The sequence below is a fragment of the Zosterops lateralis genome (assembly GCF_965231275.1).
Source record: "Zosterops lateralis genome assembly, chromosome: 13".
NCBI classification, from domain to species: domain Eukaryota; kingdom Metazoa; phylum Chordata; class Aves; order Passeriformes; family Zosteropidae; genus Zosterops; species Zosterops lateralis.
In genome coordinates, this window is record NC_139773.1 from 3627082 (window position 1) to 3650592 (window position 23511).

A 23511-nucleotide genomic window follows, 5' to 3' on the forward strand; every position below is an offset into this window, starting at 1 on the left:
ATTTCCTGCAGAGTGTGTTCAGTGCCGACCATCCCCTGGGGAAAAAACTTTTCCTGATACCCAAACCTGACACAACTTCAGTGCTGCGCCGTCGGGTTCTGTCAGTGATCACCAGAGAGATCTCTGAGGTGTGAGAAACCCCCCGTGGCGGGGAGGTTATCATAAGGAAAAGTTCCCTTCTTCCTCACAAGCCGGACTGGAGCGGCAGCGGCGGCCAGGGGAGGAGGAGGCGGCCGGGCAGGGGGCCCGGGAGGCCGGGCAGCGGCCCCGCGTCACGATTGACAGCGGCATGTGCGGGGCGACTATAAACGGCGGCGCTGAGTGACAGGGCGGGCAGCGGCGGGGCAGGGCAGCCGCGCTCCGGCCATGAGCTCGACCCGCAGGGCCCTGGCGGGCCTCTACGGGCGGGGAACGAGCCACATCGACGGCGCGGAGGAGGCCGAGAACGCGGCCTGGGCCTCGCGGCCGGACCGCCGGAGTTACCTGCTGGGCATCCGGCCCCAGAACAGGTGAGCGCCGGCCCGGGGAGGGGAAGGCGCTGCCGGGGGTGCGGGGCTGGGGGGACACGCCAGGCCGGGCCGGGCCGGGCGCGGCGGGGAGGGGAGGGGAGGGCGGGCTGGCCCTGACCCGGCCGTGAGGGTGCCCCGGCCTCGGGGGAGAGCGGGCCCGGCCGGCTGGAAGTGGTGCCGCCAATGGGCCTGGCCGTCCCCGGGGAGCTGCTCCGGGGGAGAAAACCAAGCCATGGATGGCTCGGGCTCTCCTGAGGAGCTGGTGTGCTGCAGACCAGCCCCTCGCCTCCCCAAGGGGAGCTGGGGGTGCCGCAGCTATTGCCGGGCAGGGCCTGTCGGCACCGCACATTGCCTATGGCTGGGCGGGTGTGCGAAGTGGTGGAATCGTAGAATAGAATCATGGAATATCCTGTCCATAAGGATCATCGAGACCAGCCCCTGGCTCTGCACAGGACACCCCAACAACCCCAAGCTGCACCTGAGCTGGTTGTCCAAACCCTCCTGGAGCTCTGGCAGCTTTGGAGCCGTAACTGCAGCCCTGTGGGGCCTGTTCTGGTGACCCACCACCTTCTGGGTGAAGAACCCTTTCTTAATATCCAATAATCTAGTCTGTTTTAACCCCCCTTGTACAGCTTCATGCTGGTCCCTCAGGTCCTGTCGTTGGTCAGCAGAGACCAGAGATGGATCAATCAGTGCTGCCTCTCCTCTTCCCCCCATGAGAAAGCTGCAGACCCCAATGAAGTCTCAATCCTGACAAACAAGAGTGTCTCCAGTTAAACGCAGGGAACAGCACTGACCTTCCTGCCTTCATTGTAGTGAAGTGGCTCACCAGACAGAGCGAGGGGCCCACTGGGCTCTGTGTGTGGGTGCCTTATCTTACTGCCAAAAAGGCATTTCTACTCTGTAGATAGGGGCTGAGCAGCCATGAGATCAGCATTCCTGGGTCAGGAATGGCCTCCAGCACAGGGTCTGGGGTAGGAATTAGGCTTGTTCGCGGGGAGAAATATGATAAACATGCTGTCAGCTGAGCCTGTCTGAGGTTAGCAAACACAGAATTACTCGGTGATGTGCCAGCAGTGCCCAAGGTGTCGGTGATTGTATGAGGCATTCAAAAAAGCCTTGAAATTGCTTTGAATTCAGTGGGAATGCTCTTCAGTCTATAAGCTCTCCAAATGAGTGTGCCTCTTTCTTGCTGATGGTTTATAAATAATCCATTTCCAGCGTGTCAAGCATTGATGCCTCAAGGAGTCAGACATTCATAAAAATAAACGCAGGACCAAAAGAAATAAAAAAGTGCTGCTTGGAAGTCAGGTGTTAAAACTGGGGCAACACTAAAGCGAAGTTGCCTGAATTCAGTTCCATTGTGGTGGTATCATGTCGTGCTGGGGTATGAGCTAATGGCAGACTGGCTGCATGCTGTAACATCTTCAGCACCACCAAATGCCCATACAGGGTCCTCAGTCTGTGGCCTCAGATCATACTGTGAACTGGAAATCTCTTAGTGGAACCCAGTGACTCCATTCTGCAGATTACAAGCAGAGAGAGGCTTTAATAACGAAGATATTGAGGTGCTTGAGTTGCCTACAGCTTAACTTTTATTTTGCTTGACTATGCTCAAATTGCAGCTTTAATCACTTTAACTGTGAAGGAGGGTTCATCCATCCTGCAAGTAATACTTCGGTGTTCCCAGCTGGATTTCCAAAGTTTTCTCTGTTGGGGAAGGCATGGAGCAATGTAGCAGCCATGCAGGCAGTGCACCTGGGGTCTTCTGGCTGCACCAGCACTTGAGGCTGTGGCTCAGGCATGGTAAATCTGGCCCATGGTCGCATAGCTCTGAGCCCTGAACCTCTTGACCTTGTCAACCTAATTCTGCCATGACTGCACCCCAGTTTTCTGTCTGTGGGTGCCCAGCGCTGGCAAAGGGACTTTGTGCTGCCCCACTTAATTCAGCAGCACATTCAATTTCTACAAATTTTCCCATTGTTTTTCTAACCACTTACGTACGTGATTGTCAAAGCCTGTGGCAAGGCAATTCCATTTTGTCTCTTAACTCCACTGTCTGCCCCTTCTGTTGTAAGAAGCAGCAACTAAATGGTAGCTAAATGGCAAAATTGACCTTTCCCTGAGTTCATGGCAACTTCTATGTTCCCTAATGAGTCAGGGGAGGAGACATTAAAAACTCTGGTTCCCTGCAGAGCCCTACAAGTGCTGAGGACTTGAACCAGGATTTTTGGAAACTGTTGTCTAAGATGCAGGGCAGATGCAACTTGAATGAAGTAGGGTTTTTTTTGTTGTAATTAAATAATGTATCATAACAATTCTGGAAGGCAAGTGAGTGGAATGGTATAGCAAGGAGAGTTTCCAAAAGCAATTATGACTTTAATTAAATTCAGGAACATCTGGAGAGCTTGCCGGGGAGAACTTGAAAAGCACAATGGGCAACATGCAGAACAGCAGATAACACTGAGCAGCTCTCTTTAATACAGAATAGGTTTGGATTTGCTGGGTTTGAAGCTAACAAAGGCAATGTGACAAGTGATGCAGATACAGGATTTTTTTGGGAGGCTACTGTAGTGGTTAGAAAACTAAAATGGATATTCTAATTCACAGAAAATGTATTCTTTTTCAAGTTTCTCTGTTTCTGTCTTTATATGTATATATAGAGTATGTTTAACCAAAATACTTGCCTGTTCTCTTTGCTGCTTCTTAAAGCAGTAGAAAGTGTAGTAACATGGTAGAGATACACAAATACATGCAGAGATCTTTAAGCAAAGAAGCTGAGGCTGGAAATCCCTGCTTCTGGGGTGACTTATGAACACATTCTGCTCTGCAGTTCCCAGCACAGGAATGGAGCTGTTGGATCGAGTCTAGAGGAGGGACTGAGGTTGTCAGAGGGATGGAGCACATCTGCTATGAGGAAAGGCTAGAACTGTTCATCCTGGAGAAGTTTTTGGGTAACCTTGTCACAGCACAGCTGTTCTGTAGCTGGACAGACACATTTAGCTATAACAGAATATTTAACTCAGCTGAGCCTAGCTTGCTCTAGAAAAGAAGTAAATAAGTCCCTGAGTGAGCAATGATAGAATGGATTTGAACTCAGACAGGGACTCTAGCTAATTCTATTTAATCCTGAATGCAGACATATCACTGGCTAGAGAGCTGGGTGGTGCTGAGACCCTGACTACAGTTGTCCAAGCTTGGGAAATTTGAACTTTCTATAAAAGGAGGCAGCCAAATAAATCTTTGCTGTTTGTCTCATGATCATCAGTGAGACCAGTCCTGAATCTGTCTCCAACCTACAACCATAATGTAATATAACCTGATTGTGGCCTTCCGGTACCTGAAGGCAGCCAAAAGAAGGATGGAGAGAGACTTTTACAAGTGCCTGGAGTGACAGGACAAGGGAGAATGGATTCAAACTGCCAGAGGGCAGGGTTAGGTGAGCTATTAGGATGAAATTCTTCCCTGTGAGGGTGGTGAGGCCCTGGCACAGGTTGCCCAGAGAATCTGTGGCTGCCCCATCCCTGGAAGTGTTCCAGGCCAGGTTGGACAGGGTTTGGAGCAACCTGTGATAGTGGAAGGTGTTCCTGGCCATGGGACAAGATGAGCTTTAAGGTCCCATCCAAACCAAACCAGTCTGAGATTCAATGTTGAGGGCAGTTTGGATGGTCTTACTTGGTCTCCCTAATCCTGTTGGAGGAAAGGAATGTCATATAAATTGAAGGATAGGAATTTGGTAACCAGAACATGATTTTTCTGGGTTTTAACTTGTAGAATTTTCCAGAGATGGTGCCAAGGGGGGCAGAAGAATAGAGGTGTTGAAAATGGCCATAAAACATCATCCTTTTATTAAACAGAGCGTTCAGGGTATTCACTCTTTGTGCCCTTGGGAACTTGTCTTTTGTAAGGATTTTTCCTGTGAGCAAACAGCTCAGTTTCTTTCTTTTGTTGGTCTTTTAACATACCTGATATTGGACAATGTGAGGAGCAGCTTATGGCCACAGTGGTTTGCCCTCTGCTCTGTCTGCTGACAAGACTTTATTTTTTTTTAAACAAACCTGTTATGACTCAAAGCACTTGACTATAATTATTTCATGACATGAGAGGAGGAGCTGTCAGTCCTGTCCAGGGTCTGCCTTAGCTGCATTCATGGGCCACAGCTCTCGAGACATCTTTTTAGGTGTCCTTGTAAGAACTAGTGAGTCTGGAGAGTGTATTGTGCAGAGAGATGCAATTTTATATTAAACCTTCATCTGACTGCTGGGCAAACCTCTCTGCTGGAAGCAATCTGCACCTCTTAGCTCATGTAGGTGTCTGCTCCCCAGTCTCATTAGAGCATTGCTTCCTTGCTTGAGTATCTTTCTACTGTCATAGCTGTATCATATACAGATATTTATAGAGTGTAGTGACATTGCCTCTGATCTTTTCTTGGATAACTCTGCTCAGGGTGGCAGTTGAGCTCAGGAGAGGGCCTTGCCACCTGGCTCTTCTGGCTGGAAACCATTCCCAATCTTGTCCCTCTTGCTTTGTACATAATATCAAATGAAGGAGAAAGATCTGTTGCTATAATAAAGTGTGCTGGAAGCTGAGGAGCACTTGGTTCCTGAAAAGCAGGTTTAGTTCAGCCGAGTTCCCTCTTTAGCAGCTGGGTGGGCACCTGTAATGTCCAACGGGACTTTGCTTTTGGTGAGGAGTGGTGTAACCCCCTGGTCAGATGCCAGCTGAGGCACTGAGAGCACTCAGTCAGTTTGATTTGTGGCATGGAAGTGTCCCAAACTCTGGAAGGAGGGACAGCCAGTACCCACTGGAAAGGCAAAGCTGAAGACATCAATGACTCATCTCCACACCCTGTGACCTGTAGGACAGAGGTGTCTGTTTCCCATTGCTGTGACTACCTGCACTGGGGTGTCTGGTTTGAGTGGGGCTCCTCTGCCGTTGTGCACTCTGAATAACAGTCCTCAACAATTCCAAAGGGAGATTTTTTGGCTCCCTTTCTCTAGCCTGCTGTCCATATGTCCATATCCCCTAGACAGCCAAGTGGAGCTGAGTGTGTAGGCTGGGGAGCTGATGCCCTTCAAGACCACTATTAAGATATGGACTATATCATATGTGCTCTTCTCAGGAAACCTCATAAAAGGGGATGTTTCCCATGCCAGAGATACCATTGTGTGGAGGGGAGAGTGTGGTCATCTCCAAACAAGGCACCTCTCATGCCACAGCAGAGGTGGTTCCCAGGAGATGGAATTAAAACCTGCTTTACCCTTGCTCTCTTTCAACGAGGGGAAGAAGATCTTGAGTAGATGAGGTTTTTATCTCACACTGACTCAGTCTCACACTTCACATCATCACCTGGTCCAAGAAGAGGAAGATGGGAGGGCTGTTACACACAATTTTATTTTCATTTCCTTCTTTTCTCTACGGAGTGAGCTGCCAGGAGATTGTCACCTTTCCTGGGCATCTCATTGTCCAATATTTACTTTGGGTTTTTTTGCTATTTCTCATTCCTTGGTGTGTTTCTAAGTTTAATTTGGGCCATAGAAGCAGCAATAATTCAGTTGAAATACACTAATCTGAGCCATCTTCAGAGCATTATGGAGGCTGATGCAAGAATGTGTAACTTAATTTATTGTTTTCCACCTTCTCTGTTAATGAAATCTAGCCTGAATTGTTACATACAGGTCCATGTTCATCTCAGCAAAAAGTAAATTACCTGCTGAAAAAATTGCCACATTTCTGCATCTCTGACATCGATTCGGTCTGTGACCTTGACAAGCAAAGACTCAATACATCTGTTTTCCAGTCAGTGAAATAACAATGTGTCTTGTACAGCAACACAGCACTCAGAGCTGCTTTATCACAGGCCTGCTGATAGCTCCTGCCATGGTATATGAACACCAGCACACTCCTTCTGTGTGTGCAGGGAGTGCTTGATAAGGAGCAGGACACATGGCAGGAAAGCAGCTGTGAGCACAGCCATGCCTACATGAAAGCCTCAGTATTTGCTTTTAAATGTTGAAAAGAGTTCACTGCTGACAGCTGAGGCGGGATTCCCAGTGGCTTGTATTTGTCTCAAGTAGTATTAACCTTGAAGGCAGGCAAGTTCATAGGAAACCTTATACTTGGGAGTCTTCATGTGCAAAACTTGCCCAGTAATGCCATGGGTCAGAGGGCCAGTGAGGAAAGTGTCTGTAGGAAACGCCAGTCCCTCTGTCCAGCTCCTGGGATGGACAGGCTTCCCAATTCAGCTCTCCATGGGCTTCCGAAGGAGCTTTGGTGCAACGCTGATTCCCTCAAAACAGAACTTGAACGTGTCAGCTTTGCTGTCACAGACATGTTTTGCTATATTTTTCCTTCACTGGACAACTCGTGTGGGTCAATTTTCATGCTGTGAAAGAGCACTGAAAAATACTGATCACTGCTGCAGCTCAAGCAGCTCAAGTCCAAGTGCTTGTCCATATGAGGATGGAGCCACTGTTAAGCCTATTTCAGGGTCTCCTGAGCTCTTGTTCACTTCCATGTGAAGAATGAACTGGAAGGTGAAAGATTTCTTTATCTCAGTGATAAGAAATACCAAAAGAGAGCAATTTCATGGGTGATTACATGAGAGGGTTAAAAAAGGTGCCAGACTGAAAAATCTATGTTTTTCAAGCAGTTAACTTTTTAGTGCTAGTGGATGCCAGCCCATACCATCAACTTGAGTGGTTAAAAAAAGTGAGTGGTGTTGACAGTTCTGCCTCCTGCCCTTGCAAGACTGAAATTTGGCAAGTGCATGAAAAACGAGGAAGGCTGTCTTCACTTCCAAAGAAAATTATGAGTAGTTGAAGGGCTAAAACCTTTAAGATGATGATAAATGGCCAAAGGAATTTGAAAGCATATGATAAAATGAAATTTAATGAAGAACTGAGACTGATAGAATGGACATGGTGAAAAGGTATAATGCTATGGTCCAACACTTAAGAACAGTTCTGGTATTTTCAGAACTAGCTTATAAAAAGCTGAGCTTCTGTTCATTAATGGGAGGTGCCTGAGGAGGCTTCATCCCACCAGTGCTGGATATGCCTGGAGCAGACCTTTCTGCAGTCCACTTCTCCAATAGAAGGAAGGATTATACTTGAGGCCTTGATTCCCTACTTTAGATGTGTTCCTCAGGATAACAGAAGCATTTACCTTTATCCAGTAACCATAATGGCCCCGAGCTTGCTCAGGGAAGACACATCCACTGCTGAGGCTGCATTTCATTAGCAGAGAGCCCTGTGCTGTGTGTGCTCATAAGTCCCTGGGGAGCCCAGGCCACAGACAGCCCTGTCCCAGAGAGGATCAGACCAGGCACTCTGCAGCATCTGGTGCCCTGCTCAGGGCTCCATGTTTCCAGCAGGGCAGATGGGGTTCTGATGTAGCTGTGCTGTCACAGCTCTACATGGATATGCTGGAACGTAATTGAAGTGAAGCGCCAGCTGCCTGCGGGCAGGGCTGTGCTGGCTGCAGGATCCACAATTTGATCGTGCTCTCTGGGGCTTAAATCTCTAGTCTGAAAAGCAAATTTAGCATATTGAGGTTAAACTTCAATTAATGCATGATGGCCTTTTTCTTCTGATAATATCAAGAGACCCTCAAGAGACCCTCAGTTCAGTGTTCAGCACTGTCTCAGGATGTGCAGTGAATAAAGCCCATGTTGTCTTAATCCTGGGGCTTAAAAAAAAAAAAGCACTGTCAGTGCTTACTGTTTGATCACATCCATGAGCACAATGGGTTCATGGCACAAGCAGCCTTTGTTCTGACTCTTGCAATTTTCTTTACGTCCAAGCCAAGACACATCCCTATTTATCTTATGCAAGAAATTGTGATTAAAAGCACACTACTGCCTGCACTAGCATTCTAGCTAGCATTTTCCTTTACGAAGGTCTTTAGTATCCTCTGGAGGGTAAAAAGATGTTTTTCCTTTGCGGTGGTAAGCAAAATGTTTTGAGACAAGTTAAACCCATGAGTTGTGTTTCCAGACAGACAGAGGTGCCTGGGGGCAGCCCAGAGCACAGTGATACAGCTGCCCCTGGGATCACTTGGGATGGTTGGGCTTGGGAGGAGGGTGGGAGGATCCCCAGGAGTTCAGGACAGGGTGAGAGCAGCACGAGGTGCAATTTGAGCTCTAGAAGCTCTGAGGATGTCTGTGAGTGTTGAGGACAAAGTGAGGTGCTGGTCAGTAAGGCAGGTAGTGCGAAGTTGTGCCTGGCAGTGCCAGAAAGGATATGGAGCTCACTGGGATGTTGCAAGAGGTGGAAGGACACACCTCCTGTGTCTGACTACTCCCATAGTCCAGCACAACACATGAAAGATGGATCAGGTGAGGACTGATCCTCAGTTACTGTGAGCATTTGATTTTCCCAGCTGGATCCCACCCAACCTGCACATCCTTTGGCTGCATGACCAGCAGTTGGCACTGGGAATGGACCAGGATTGTGTGGCTGGGGGTGGAGAGGGTGAAGCCAAAAGGCCAAGTGCCACCCATGTTTGTCAGGTTAAAGCTGCTCCTGAGCAACAGTCCAAAACTTGTGCTGTCTTTGCTCTCCCTGAAGGAGAAGAGTCAGTGAGCCCTTCAGGTTTGTTTTTTTTTTTTTTCTCAAGGGAATATGCAATTATTTGTGTAAAGTGTCAGGACTTCAAGCTGAACTACTTTTTTTCTTCGTGTTCACATGGAGGCTCTGCCTCCAGAGGTGGAATGTACAGTTGGCAGGAGCAGTTTGATTCAGAGTCTCTCTGTGATCATTTTTAGGGCAAGACTTTGAGTTGTGCTGACTTCCACATGACTGGGACTCACACATTTGGGTAGGGGGCCTGAAGAGGTGCACCTTCAGGTGGCCCTCCATGTGGCTCTTTCTGTTGTCTTCTGTAGCACCATCCTAGAGCACTGAGGTTTGGTGGTTCACTGGTCTTCAGAACAGGGGCTGAGGTTTGATCTCTCTGCATGTAGGGATGTGTCAGTCTGGCCTGGTACATCCCAGAGGGGATGCTCATGCTGCAGTCATTTCCAAGGCTATGTGGTGAGGTTGTTGCATAGGCATAACATGTACCTCAGTGCCATTAAATCACTGAGCTTACATGCTGCTGACTAGCAGCTGGTTAGTTTTAGACTTTTTGATTGCCATGTGGGTGAGGTCAAGGCTTGAGGATCTGTTCCTGACTGCTGCAGGTCAATGCACAGAGGTTGTTTCCTACAACCTGCAAGGGGCTGCTGCCACAGTCTGGCAATGTGGCTCTTTGGCTAGGGACATGAGACCCTGAAGACACTCCTTTGGGAGGGCTGGTGACCACTGGTAAGTAGTTCATCAAGATGTCTCATGCAGGACTTGTGTGTTTGATTTTGTTCTTTAAATTGGTTAATGCTACTACACATTCCCACAAAGAAAACAAAATGTGTAGGTTCTTGTAAAGTCTACTTCTGTTGTTTTATTTTAATGTTTTGCCAGACCTTAGTGATTCGATTGGCAGGCCGGAAAGCAATGTGATCAGAGAGTTTTCAGCTTCTCCCAGGAGCTGTCCTTGGAAGCACAGAGGGCACCCAGCTCAGGCCTCCTGCTTGCCAGCAGAGAGTTGGGCTGGTCTCGTCCGTCCTCCCGCCTGCGTTAACTGGACATCTCCTGGGGTGGAGTTGCCTGCTTTAAGCACAATGCTGCGGATGGTGCATGGAAGGCTCAAGGTGCTGCTTCTTGGAAACCTACTTGTGTAAATGTCCTGACACTGATTCTCTGCGGTTAACGACCATTTCATTTTTACAGCCTTTGATTTCAATTGACAATGTGGCTTGCTCGTCCTGGCAGGCAGCCTAAGGCAGCTGTACCTTCTTTTAATAGGAACTCTGACCTCTGCAAAATGACTCATCATTAATATGTCTCTGTAACGGTTTGTTTATTTCAGCTCCTTTCCGTGCTTCTCTCTCTAATGGTTTTTATGCTGTTTTTTGCTTAGCTTATCAAGCAGCAGATTCTCTCCCTCCAGTTTAGGAAGGTAAAACTACACTGCATTAAACTGCTCTGACCAAACACTCTTCTGAATCTGTCTGCACACGATTAACCTGTAATGCTTTGGTACTCATTAATTAATCAGTCGAGAGCCCTGAAGTGATCTAACAGCCTCATTCTGCATGATTTGATCCCTAATACTTGCTTTAACTGCAGAAAGAAAAGTGAATGTTCATCATAATTCCTGTATTAAGGTGCAAGAAATATTCCTCTTTCTTAGATGAAGGATGGGTGTTCAGCTACTTCTTTATATTAAAGTGAGACTTCCATACAGAGACATTAAAAATTGGATGTGCCTTCCCTGAGACATCCAGAGAAAAAATTTTCTTCCCCCTGCCATTGTTGTGAGGATCCTCGTTCACTTGGACTCTGCCCCAAAATGCACTTGTACAGCTGTACTTTGCCTTTGGCAAAAGAACACATTTGGAAATCAGTTGGCATTTCTGGAGTGGCAGGTAGAAGAAGGACCGTGGAGGGAAAGGCCTCTCCAAAAAGTCAGAAAAATAAAATCATTACTAGAGGAATACACTTCTCAAATCTCCTTTTCCAGCAGGCTTTTGTATGGAAATCCCTCTTTAATTGAAAAGGCTACTGAATTGCCAGGGGTCTCTTCTAGGCTCCAGGGCTTTTTCTGCCCCAAAGATGCAGCTCCAGGAAGGCCCAAAGAAAAAGTGGCTAGTGCTTTTGTATCCAGTTCTTCGAATACTCTGAATTACTGGTTTAGAAAGCAATTTGGATTGGACAAGCCTCCTTGCAGCTGGAGTGAGTCAGCTGAGAGCCCCACAGTGCCAGAGCCTTCAAATCCTGCTGTGGCCAACACAATGGTTTCTTTGAAAGACTCAACAGACCTTCCAGGCTTCCTGCCAAGTGTCATTGGGCAAGTCTCTGATTCCTTTGCCAAGCCTGTGGAGCCCCCAGCTTCTGAGCACAGCTGCTTTCCAAAGCCATTCAGTAGCCTTTGCTGTATGTATTTCACCTTGTTGTGGGATTTGCACTGAGTGGACCAGACTTATTCCTGGTGCTGCCAGCTGGTGCTGGTGGCATGGTGCTGGGATTAAACTGGGTCCAAGAGCCACTATGTGTGTGTGCATCACTTGATTATAAGATGCTGATCTGGTTGCCCACCTGCTGGGGTATGAAATGTTGGTTGATGCTTGGGAAATTCCTTTATGTGGATTTAAAAGGCATTTACTGGAGTGGGGCAGGGGATCTGTATTGAAGGGAGCATCAAAACCCTACCAGTAACTGCCTTGTACTGGATTGTCTGTCTTGCTCTGGGGAAATGGGCATTTTTTTTTTTTTTCTGGGACTGGAATTTGGAAAGGTTGCTCTGGTTTGAAACAGTTTTTGACTTCCATTGGCCCCACAGTTGAGTGAAGAGTTGCTTGCCAGAGCCAGTGTCCTAGTAACTATTGATTTCCACAGAAAAGGGTCTGAGCTGTGGAATCTGTTATTTATCCCACATGTGTTTTGGAAACAGACCATGCTTATTACCCTCCTTCAGTGGATGAATCTGGTTTGCAACATCCTGAGCTTGCCCTGTCCTGACCCTCATACAACACAAGGTGCCTGGGAGCTGGGTGAGGTTCCTCCTGAGTCCCAGTGGGTTGTTATTCAGGGATTCATCTCCCTGCATCTCTTATGAACCCATTCTAACAGAAGGCAGAGGGAAAATATGACATTGCAGCCTCCAGGTAAGTTTTCAGGGTGTATGAAACAGGAAGTTGATGTCGCTGTTGCTCTCCTGACAGCTTCAGCCACATGTGCTTAGTCCCTGTCAGTGCACTTTCCCTTGCTGGGTCATGCTAAATGTGGGGATTTTTGGTTTGCCCTGAACCAGTTTGCTTCCTTAGCAGGTGGAGCATTAGTGGCAGCAGCATTAGCATCCTGCCTGCAAGCTGAAGCTTCTTGTGAGGCTGAGATCCTCCTCATGGAACCCTCACCACACACTCTGAGCCCTTCTGCTCATGGTGGAGCTGTGTCAGAAGTGGTTTGGGCATTTGTTCCACCCCTTGCATGTTTCTGGAAGTTGATCACTTGTTTAAGGAATGTCTTTCACTGCTGAAAATTATATAAATAGAGCTGCCAGCTACCAGCTCTCTTGCAATGTTAGCGGCTTCTCCCAATGTCTTTGCACTTGAGACCTTGGGATCCGCTCTCCTATTGTAAATATGTAAAGTTTTAATTGCAGAGGGGAAAATGAAATCAGAAGCTCTTCTCTTCCAAGAGCCTCAGCATTATCTGAATGAAACCTCAATTTGGAATTTAATAATTTCCCTTTATTTAAGAAAGCCCAGATTTTCTGGGACCTCTCTCAGGGATGCTGCAGCAGGTTTGGCAGTGCTGGATGAGTATGGGGCTCTATTGCACTCATTGAACAGTGCTGAAATACCTGTAGAATCCATTATCTACTTTTGGGCATTATAGATTGCACTGTTAGGTTGGTTCTGCCTATTTGGGTGTCCCAGCACAAACTTTGGGGTCAGAGCCTGAACCCCTGGAGTAGGGAGTGTGTGCCTACCTGCAGCAGTAAAGGGTTAAACAGGGAACTCCTTCCCAGCTAATTCCTGGGTTCAGAAACCTAGCCAGAGTCTTCCTCAGTGAGCTGTTCAACAGCTGGCAGCTTTTCTTCATTCTAAGAGGGCTGCTGTGTTCAGGAGACGTGTTCAATTCACACTTGGCCTGAAATTCTTCACAAATAAAAGAAAATGCCAGTGAACAGAACAACTCTTGAAACAATTACGGTTCAGAACTGGGAATTGACTTTGTTAGGCAGAGCTCTAAGCTTGCTGGCTGGCCAAAGAGATGTTTTGGTATAATCAAGAGCTAAAATGGGTCTTCACTCATCAAGTGGATCAACATTCATTGCCCTGATAGCCATAAGGGCTAAGACAAAGGGAATGGCTCCCAAATGTCACTTTAAATTGACAGTCATCTTAGGAGGGAGAGACCAGTCAAATGCCCTGACACTGGACTGGGCTTGTGAGCAAGTGCAAGGATGATGGGAGGGAAGAGGGCATGGATGACAAGAACACAGGCTGCTGAAGTGAGACAAAAGGTGGACCCTTTGATTTTTCTGGTGCTTTTATCGCTAAGAAATGCTTCTTGAATCTTCCAGGAGCACCTTCTGCGCAATCATTTCTCAGCTGACGGAGGAAACACAGCCACTATTTGAAACCACTATCAAATCCCGTGCTGTGTCCGAGGACTCTGATGCTAAATTCACGTGCATAGTGACAGGTAACAGTGTCTTCAGTGAATAACCTGGTCCTGCCTCACCTGCTGGACTTGTGCCAGTTAAACTCTGCAGCAAGTGATAACAAGGATAACAAGCCCACTGTTGTTAGAATGCCAAGCAAAAGTTCAGCAGTTGCATGGTGATTTTAGCTTCAATTTAAGGGAGGTGGGAAACATGTGAGAGTGTAAAGAGGCAAAGGCATAAGCTAACATCTCAAACAAGGCAAATGAAAGACCATAAAATTGGATATGCTGGTTACTGCTTGGATCAGCTACATTTTATTGTCCTAATCTCTGCTTCTCTAATCCTATACTCCATAACTGAGGAACCTGCAGTTTTGAAGACAAAGGCTGTTGTGCTGGAACCAGCACTGCTGGCTGTAGATGGTTAGAGCACAGCTACATTTGTATCAGTGATAAACTTCTGTGTCTGTCAACATCTGAAATAAAAACTGGTCACTGCCCAGTGAGTTAAAATATCCTATTGGGCAGGAAGGGGTTAAGTCAAGAACAGGAGGAGGAGGGAGAGGCCAAAAAAGAGGGCTGGTGGTAAGGCATTGTGGCATGGCAGCACACTGGTATAGAGGCAAGTAACCCCTTTGCTGATGAGAGTTTGTTCTTTAAATATGGAAACTCTAAAACCTCTCAATGTACTTATTAACAATTTCATGATTCTTCCTGGCTTCACTAGTATTAATTACTCCAAGAGGTTACTTGGTGAGAGACGTGAAACAACCTTGTAAGTTTTGGAAGAAGAGTAAATCCAGTGAGCCTCTTAGGCACAAGGACCAAATTTTCCTAAGGAAATCTGGTTTGCTGTTAGAAACAGGCTGGAAGTAAGGAAGCACAGTCTCAGTCCTTCCAGAAACTGCCAGCTGTTAATTCTTGGCTTCTCTCTTATGGATTCCCTTGTTCTGAAGGCTGACCTTCTGAACTTGAAGGGGTACAACTGATGAATTGATTTTATTGAGGCTTAACTTCAGCAGACCCCTTCTTACTGCTTCTAGAGCCAATGGGGGCTGCTAGGAGATGCCTCCAAACCACTTCATTTGGGGAGTCATTAGAAGGGTTCTTCCCAGTTTCAGTTTTCTGAAAGCAAAAGCTCGACATATTGTGCAGTAGCATGGAACACACCATTCTGCAGGTGTCAGAGGTGAGAAAATGTTCAGGTACGTTGGGAAATCCAGAGTAAAAGACCTGGCTTCTCTCACTGGCTTAAATCTTCACCAGCTGCACCTTTGAGGTTGGTGGTTCCTTCTAACAAATTACATCTCTTCCTGGTGTGTTGCACCAGGCAGAAAACTGGACCTGATACTGGCCTCATTTCCTACTCAAGTGAAGGAAATTGTCAGTGAGTCTCTTCCAATATGTGTCATGATATTTTTGTGCTTGGTAAACTAGGTTGGGGGATGTCTCTGTACACTTAGAAATTTCCATGGAAATGTTTTTAAAATCATCCTTGGACCACCTTTGCCAGATGAACATCTCCTGTATGTGTCCTATGGACTGCTTTAGGAGCTTGGGATCTCTTTGGGACAGAGGGGCAGGAGGTGGAAAGCATAGTCTGCCTGCAGAGTCTGGTTGGTAGGTCAGGTCTCTTGCCCTGCCATGATGTTTGTGTTCAACTGGGAGGCGTTGCTGGGAGCAAGGAAATGGCAGTGATATCCCTGGCCAGTGACCAGAGTGGAACCAGTTCAGTCCCAGCACTGTGGCTGAAGTCCAGGGACACTTTGATGGAGGCAAAGGGCAGACAGTCACCTGCTCCTGTTTTGACGGTCAAGCCACAAATATGGATATGTGACCTACAATAGCATCTTACTTTTTTATTATTATTATTATTGCTTCTTGACCAGTAATGAGAGTTACAGGCTAGTCCCATATCTGGGAATACTTGGACTAGGACTTGCTGGGCCTGTCTAGGAACACAGAAAGATGCAAGTGTTTGAAGAGCCAATCTCCAGAATGTGGTGAGTGGTGCAGGCAGGGAAAAAGCAGGTCAGGCAGAGGCAGATTCCTGTGTGTGGAGGCACAAACCTTCCTTTCCTCCTGATGTCTAGTTCAGCCTGCTACTGGTATCCCTGCTATGTCTGATTTGATTTTTTTGGGTCAAATCCTGCATCAGTTATGAGGTGGGTTTGTTTTTTTTTTCCCAACAAAATGAGTTTCATGCTTTGTTCTCTAAGAGATGTGGAAAAGGAAACAAGAACATTTCCATTTACTGCGCAGCTTCATCCCACATCTCTGCACCAAGTGCTTTCCTTGGTTGGTCTGTCTGGAGTTCAGGGTCTCAAGGGTCATGGATATTGGGCTTCTCTCTTCAGAGTGGCCCTTCATGGAGGTGCTGCCACAAGGATTTTACAGCTTTTTGGTTGATTCTGTGTAGCATTGCCTGGGAAGGAGAGATGTCAGATGATGACCTAGGTCTCTGGCTGCTTGTTAGAGGATGAATCCAGCCAGGACAGGTGGTGGCTGGATCCAGCCAAGACCACTGTATGTCAGCACCAGCCCACTGCTATACAGCTGCCTCTTGGGTGCTGTTTCAGCTTTCCTTAGCCAGGTTCAACCCCTCTGATCTGGCTTCACAAATAATCATCTCTGGAGCTTGATCCCATCACTGCCTCCATGGTTTTGTTGCAGAGTACAGAGGGGAAAGGGCTCTGCCCATAGCTTGGGGAAGAGAGTTTGGATAGGGTGAATAGACAGTCACATGCTTAGTGGATGTGGTTTTTAATCAGGTTAAAGGAGTTCCACTTGCTGCATTTGTGGTGACTCTCTGAGGGAAGTGTTTGAAGGATGAGACTGAAGTGCTTGGATGAAGAATGCCTGGAGTCATGCAGGGGCTGTGAGGGGGGGTTGGGGGCGGCACAGTGACTACAAGAGCAGAGAGTAGGCTGCTGGGAGATGAGGAGGTTTGGCTTGGAGTGGAGGACAAGGGAAGGATGGTGAATGAGCACTGCTCATTCAGTGGCATACTCATACTGCCCTTAGTATCTGTCCCTCCTGTCAGCATGGCTAGAAGCTTCCTTGTCCTTGGGTGCTGGAGGGGTTTAAATCCTTGAAGCCAGGAAAGATGACATCTTACCATGAATTGTATTCCCTGTTGAAGACTGTTGAAGCCCCTACTCCATGTAGCTTGTGTAGAGAAGAAATTGTGATCTTTGATTGTTCTAAACTCTTAGAACCTTTCCAAGTTTCAGAAGACTGACTCCGCCTCCTTCCCTCTCCCCAAAAAATAAAACAAAGAAGAAAGTGACTTGAAACAGGGTTTTTCTGGGTGATTTTGGATAGATATATTCAGAACTGTTTTGGATAAATATTTTAAGAGCTGTTTTGGTTACAGTCACCAAGCTTTGAAGACTTCTCAGATTTTGACAGTTTTCAAAAAAAGAATGTTTGATCTAAACCTGGCAATCTCCATGAAAAAAAAAAATAAATCCTTGCTCTGAAAAGTCTCCAGGATCCTGTGGTGGCTGGCCATCACTCTGGAGCAGTGCTGCTGGAAGACACACATCCTGAAGAAGTGGAGTGGATGCCTGCCCTCTTCCCAGGAGTGCCTGGCACCGCTCTGTCTGCAGCTGTGGGGCTCTGCCTGGGGGCTGCAGGGGCCCAGCTGCCAGAAAATCCCTCTCTGCACCAGCTGCACGGGGGGGGCGGGGGCTGTGGCAGTGGCAGGTTTCAGAGGGATGAGTGCCTGCTCAGGGTGTCTCGTGCTAAGGGTGGGCATCTGGTGCCTGCAGCATGGCAATCCCCACAGATGGAACCCTCAGTTCCACCTCATCCCACTGGACAAGCTGCGGATGCTGTGCCTGCAGGGCACGTGCCAGGCTGGGAATGATGTCTGACTCCTCTTCCCCCCACCCCAGACCGAGGGAGTTTATTCACTCAGCAGCCCAAAGTCAGCAATATCAGCAGCAGCTTCCCTCCCCATGCCAGGGAGACTCATCCCTGCACAGGCATCTTTCCATCCACTGCTTGGCTCCGATTACAGCCTCTGGGAAGGGATGGATGATATTTGGACAGGCAGCTGGGGCCACTGTACCTGCGTGGGAGGTGGGAAGCCTTTCAGCATCCGCCTGCCTGCAGACTTCCAGCCAGCACTTCCCTCAGCCCTCTGTGGCTGCAGGCTGGGCTTGCAGTGTGAGCTGGTCCTGGCACTGGGGTAGCGTGGCTGTATCTCCTCAGAGGGATCAGGCAGCCTCAAGGACACAAAGTGCTTCAGGTCAAAGGGAGTTTAAGCTTAGCAGGAGGAAAAGCCTTTCCTCGAGACACTGCATAGCTCTGGAAATTGCAGCTCTTTCCGGCAGATGTCAGCTGGGAATGGAAATCAGCTGTGGAGGCCACGGGGTTGGGTGGGGACGGGACATCACAGGGCTTCTCGGAAACTATCTGCTGGCAGTTCCCAGAATGAAGGGCTGTGACTGCTGTTTCTGAGGGTGTCAGGAAAATCAACCTGCCAGCTCCCTGCAAGGTGGATTGTGGGGGCCTTCTGAAGCTCTTGCTTGCAGAACGGTCCTTGGGAAGGGTTGGATTGCTCTGGGCAGCGTGAGCTTGTGTGTGGAAATTGTTTTGTTCATCATCTCTGGAGCAGAAAGAATTCACTACAGACTCATTCAGCCCAGACTTCTGCTGCCAGTAGTTAATACTTTATGAAAAATATAAGCAGCAGCATCAATCCCTGATGATCCCACCACTGGAATGCTCTCATGGCTTTCTCCAGTTCCCAGTTCAGGGCTCATTTTCTTCAGCCATAGGTACTTGAGGGCTTTGCATGTCTCTAGAAACTGGTTTGGTGGGGTAGAAAAACAGCAAGGAACGGGCTGTGATGAGAGGGGGGCAGAGAGAGAGGACAGAGAACCTTGCAGGAAGGGTGTTTGGTGAAAGTCATGGCTTGGTTTCCTGTGAAAGGAGAAATGAGGCACTGCCCAACAGAAAGCCAAAGCTGCTGATGGCAGCAGTGGGAGGGGATGGAGGCAGCAAAGCATCTGGGAGATGTGCAGACAGTGAGGATGGAGAGAAGGGGTGCTGGGGTGCAGTGTAGAGTGAGAGACCTTAGAGAGAGAGGAAGAACAGAGTAAAATCCAGTCTGTGAGGTGTCTGGGCTATGGGGGTGGATGCATCTCTTAGAGGAGAAGAGGAAAGAAAAGTTGCTGAGACTTATCTTCCCAGCCCTGTCTGGTCCCAGTGGGCTAAATCTCTTGAGGAACCAGTGGACACTGAGGAGTCACCACAAGCAAGGGGTGGGGACAGGGGAGCCAAAGCAGTACAGGAGATTTGGCATATACTGCTTTTCTGGACAAAGGCATATTGGATTGGCCAAAACCTGGGTTAATTCCTGCTTATGAGTGTCTGCTGCTGGACTCTTGGTCCTGCTGTAGGACCTTTGTGAGGGCAGGAGTAAGCTGGGCTCAGGCATTGCTGTGGGCTGACAACATCTTTGGCTGGTGCATGGAGGACATTTGAGGTCCTGGTTAGCCTTGAAACCTGGGAAGCATCCAGAGAGCACCTTGTGCTTTCTCATTACTCCAGAGCCATTGGGTTGGGACACTTTGGATATTTCTGGAAAGCCCTCATCAGCCCCATGCCTGGGATGTTCATGGGAGCTGACTCTTGCCACATTTTGGGGTGCTGTGGGTGATCCTTGGGGTCTGGTGGAGTTGAGGAACATGCTGGACTCCTTTCTTTGGTCCCTGCAGGGACATTTGCAGCAGATAAGCTCCTGATCAATCGCCTATAGCCGAGGCATGATGTGATCATTCAAACTTTGATCCCATGCCCAGGGGGTGTGCTTGGCTGGGTGGTGAGCCCTGAGTGAAGTGCAGGAGCCCCTGCTGGCTGCTGGCTTGAGCAATCTTTGCATGAAAATTGCACTTAATCTGAACTAGAGCTGCTGTCAGTGAGCGGTGAAGGCTGTGGCTAGCACTGGTCCATGTGGGACTCACATGCTGATCCAACACCTCTGCTAGTGGTGGAGAACATGGCTGCATGCCCAGCCTGCCAGCCAGCCAGTCACACACATCATGATGTCATTCTACTGAAAAGGCAGGTGACATCTGTTGTCAAGTGACATTTGTAGGACACTGAGCTGACTGTGATGCAATCAAGGTTGTTTCTGTTCAGTGGAAAGTTTCGGATCAGCTTACAGGCTGTGACACTGTGCAAAATGCTGAGAGCTCCATGGAGGGGCGAACGTCTGTTCTCCAACCATAGCCTTGGCCTCATCAAAACATCCCTCTTCACATAAAAGTGATGGCATGCTCACCTTCTCCAGCCAGTGTTACAGGAGACGAGCGTGTGATCCATTCCCCTCTGTTCAGGAATGAAGTGCTGGGATTTTTTTCTCAAAAATAGCCCTATTCCTAGGAGTGATAAAAGTCTGAGATAAGCCCATTAAGTTTCCACTGTTTCTGTTGTGCCATTTAGGAATGTGGTGGGCCCAGAATAGCGTCTGTCCTGGTGTGCCAGATTGTTTTGCTGCTGATACCATGCTGTCTGTGCTCCTGTGAGGAATGTTTCACTCTCTCATGTACCTTCCATGTCCTCCCCAGGGTATCCACAGCCAGAGGTGACGTGGTACAAGGATGATGAGGAGATGGATCGCTATTGTGGCTTACCCAAGTATGAGATATTCCGTCATGGAAACCGCCACACCCTGCAGCTCTACAAGTGAGTGAAGGAGCTGGAGAGTGGCTGGGTTTGGTGATGGGAGCTCTGAGTGTGCTCTTAGGGACTGGATAGGCTGTCAACAGTGATGTCTCCCCCACCACTTGGCTGGCCCCTTTTGCTCCCCACTGTGAGTTCACCCCTGGCCCTTCCCCTCCAGCTGTGGCTCTGCGGTCACACTGGTGTGAGATCCATTACTGTATCCAGGGATATCTGCCATGCTGGAAGCAAGAGGAAGGGAAGAAGTCCCTCTCTCTGGAGCCTTCCAGTACTGAGCGTTAGGGCTGACAAAGGTAAGCAAGGGGAAAGCACTATCTGCCTCCAAGGTGATGTTCCAGGGAATCAGGAGAGCCTGATTCTGGAGAGCCAGGCACACCTTGTCCCCAGCAGGCACAAACCCATTGCACCTTGAGTCCTGGATTTGGGATGTCAGACAGGTGTGACACTGACTGAAGATGTAGACTATCAGTGTTGCTGATAGTCCTGCCATCCTTGTGCTTCTAGCCTGAGCTTTTCTGCTCTGCCAGCTGTGCTCCAGATGTCCATCAGAGGCTGGCTCACCTCTTCCAGGAGCAGGGATCTCTGTGGGTCCTCAAGGGGTGACAATGGGAATGCAGGCAGGTGCTTGTGCTGGTGCCTGTGGAATGGGGTGGGAAGACTTTGGTAACACAGTAGGGCAGAGGAAGAACAGGAATGTCCTGTGGGCTGTGTAGAGCTGAGAGGAAAAGATCCTGCAGAGGACTCTGTCCAAGAACAGTTGTGAAGCCTGCTGCTGCCTGTTCCTCCTCCATCACAGCCCTCATACCAGACTTAAAGCCCAGGATGGAGCTAGAACAAATTTATCATCAAACTTGCTTGTCTGTTAGTGCAGAGAGCAGGCAGAGCCAGGGAGGGAGGCCAGTCCAAGGCCTCCAGATGTCCTGTGGGCACCTCATGGGCCACATCTTCTGGACTCTGTGGAGCAAGAAGTAGGAGAGCATGCATGTCTGTGTGTCCAGCAGGCATCCTGAGGAGGATGGGTAGGTCTCACACACAGCTTTTGATTTCCAGGTGCCGAGAAGAAGATGCAGGCATTTACCAGGCCTCAGCTAGAAATAACAAAGGCATCGTGTCCTGCTCAGGTGTGCTGGAAGTGGGAACCATGACGGAGTTCAAAATCCATCAGAGGTGGTTTGACAAAATCAAGAGAAAAGCTGAAGAAAAGCTGCAAGAAATAGAACAGGGCAAGAAACGAGGAAAAGAGAATGTGGAAGTGGAGAAGTTGCAAGGAATGAGCCCTGAGCGGCTCCAGAGGAAGCGGAGGCTGGCCAGAGATCAGAATCTCCGGTCAGGAGACTCTTCATGGGAGAAGGAAGACGCAGCAAAAGTGCACGTCGCAGATTCACAGTCCAGGTTACACAAGGATAGTGCTGAGACAAAGGAGCAGCCTCTCAGTGCTGTGCCAGGCTTCCCAAACAAACGGGTGGCACCTCTGAAAGCAGAGGTGACCACCAATGGAGATGCCACTTTGGAAAATGGGGAGGAAAACGGGAACAGCTTTCTCAAGTACATCTATGACACAGTGGAGGACTTGGCAGCTAAGCCAGGGGCGAAAGACTCTGCAGCTAAAAAGAAAAAGAAAGTGGAGGCTCCTTCAGCAGTGACACAGGAAGCTTCTAAGCGAGAAGAAAGTGGGAGAGACAGAGCCAATCCGTCTTCAAATCCCAGGTTTGCTCCTCCTGTCCCTTTACGCAGGAATGCGCGTTTGAGGGCAGCAAGTGATCAAGAAGTGGAAACCAGTCCAAAACTCAAAGAGCCTGGGAAAGCTGTGAAAGAGGACATTAAACCTAATGATGACATGTACTTCTCTTTAAAGGACATGTATTTTGATAAGCAAGTGAAGCCAGCGGCAGGGAAGGAGGAGGTGGGAGCCAAGGACGAGGCCAGGACGGAGGCTGCTCTGCAGCCTGTGGCAGTCAGCAAACAGACAGAGGATGCTCCATTGGCCTCCAAGGTGTTGGAATCAGGACCTCTGCTGTCCAAGGGCCAGAGAGACCAGCAGCAAGAACAGAAGTTGGAGGGAAACAAAGAGGTAACTAGGAGAGACAACAGCCAACGCAGGGGTAGCAACAAGAAAATATCTGTGCTGCGCATTTGTATTGTGTCACTGGGCCTGGGAGGCTGCATGTGCACCATGGGATCTGCTGCCGAGGCTCTGCAGGTCTCCACTGGTGAGAGCACCCAGAAGGGCTTTTTGGATTTTGTGAGCCCAGACAGCAGAGCTTCCACCCCATCTCCAAGCAAATGTCAGCTGAGGTGGTGAGAGATGTAAGTCGGGGCCATTCGAGCAGCTGGTCTCGGTGGCCTGGGGCTCTCCGGTTTAATCGGCAGGCTGACCTCATGCAAAATGTTTGCACTTCAGGTCGGCAGGGAGCACTGAATGGGTATTTATAGCTGGGACTGGGTGCCTTGTGATGGCGTCTGTTCAGTTTAACAAGGGAGCTTTAGTTAAGGAGCCCCACATGCAGATGAGCTACCATGTGAGCTGCACCCTCAGGGCCTTGAGTTTTGTTTACAGTGCAACGTGTATACAGTAGGTCTGGACTATGTTTTTGGCCCATCCTTGGTGGAAAATCTCTGTCGGGAGACTCATTGTGGTGGTGGTGAAGTGCCAGGGCACAGCACCTGCTTCTGACCCTCAGAGCATATTTTAGTCAACTGCTATTTTTGTCACCTAACCTGAAGTATTTGCCATGAAAATATTAGACTGGAAGCTACCAGACTATTTTTCCCCCATTTTTTTTTTAATGACCCCCTTCTGTCATAGAAGGTTCTCTGAGTTCCAGTTGGCAGGTGCTATCAGGATTTGGAGTTTGGGCTGTGATAGGTGCACATTGTCAGTACAGACAAGGCTCCAGGTGCAGCACCTCTCACTTGATAGGTAATGCACATATTTCAGAATGTGGAAAAATCTACAGTGCATAAGGGACTGATGATGGGTGTTCCAGTGGAAAAAAATATCCTTTCTTCCTCTCTTAAATTTCTTTAGCCATTGGTAGGTGAAGCTTTGCTGGTAAGAACTTGCTGTGTTATGCAGTGCACACCTGGTTTCT

The 23511-nt window shown here is 48.4% G+C and overlaps 1 protein-coding gene across 1 annotated transcript in view; it reads left to right on the plus strand.

The window, feature by feature from the left end:
- Positions 1-366: 366 nt before the first annotated feature.
- Positions 367-23511, plus strand: part of ALPK3 (alpha kinase 3) — a gene marked incomplete at its 5' end in the record, with an annotated part of 32710 nt that continues 9565 nt past the window's right edge. Inside the window, 5 exons of the mRNA XM_083870896.1 lie at positions 367-509; positions 10470-10508; positions 13641-13762; positions 20305-20422; positions 21470-22490. Coding sequence (XP_083727022.1) covers positions 367-509; positions 10470-10508; positions 13641-13762; positions 20305-20422; positions 21470-22490 — 1443 coding nt within the window. The remainder of the gene's footprint in view (positions 510-10469; positions 10509-13640; positions 13763-20304; positions 20423-21469; positions 22491-23511) is intronic.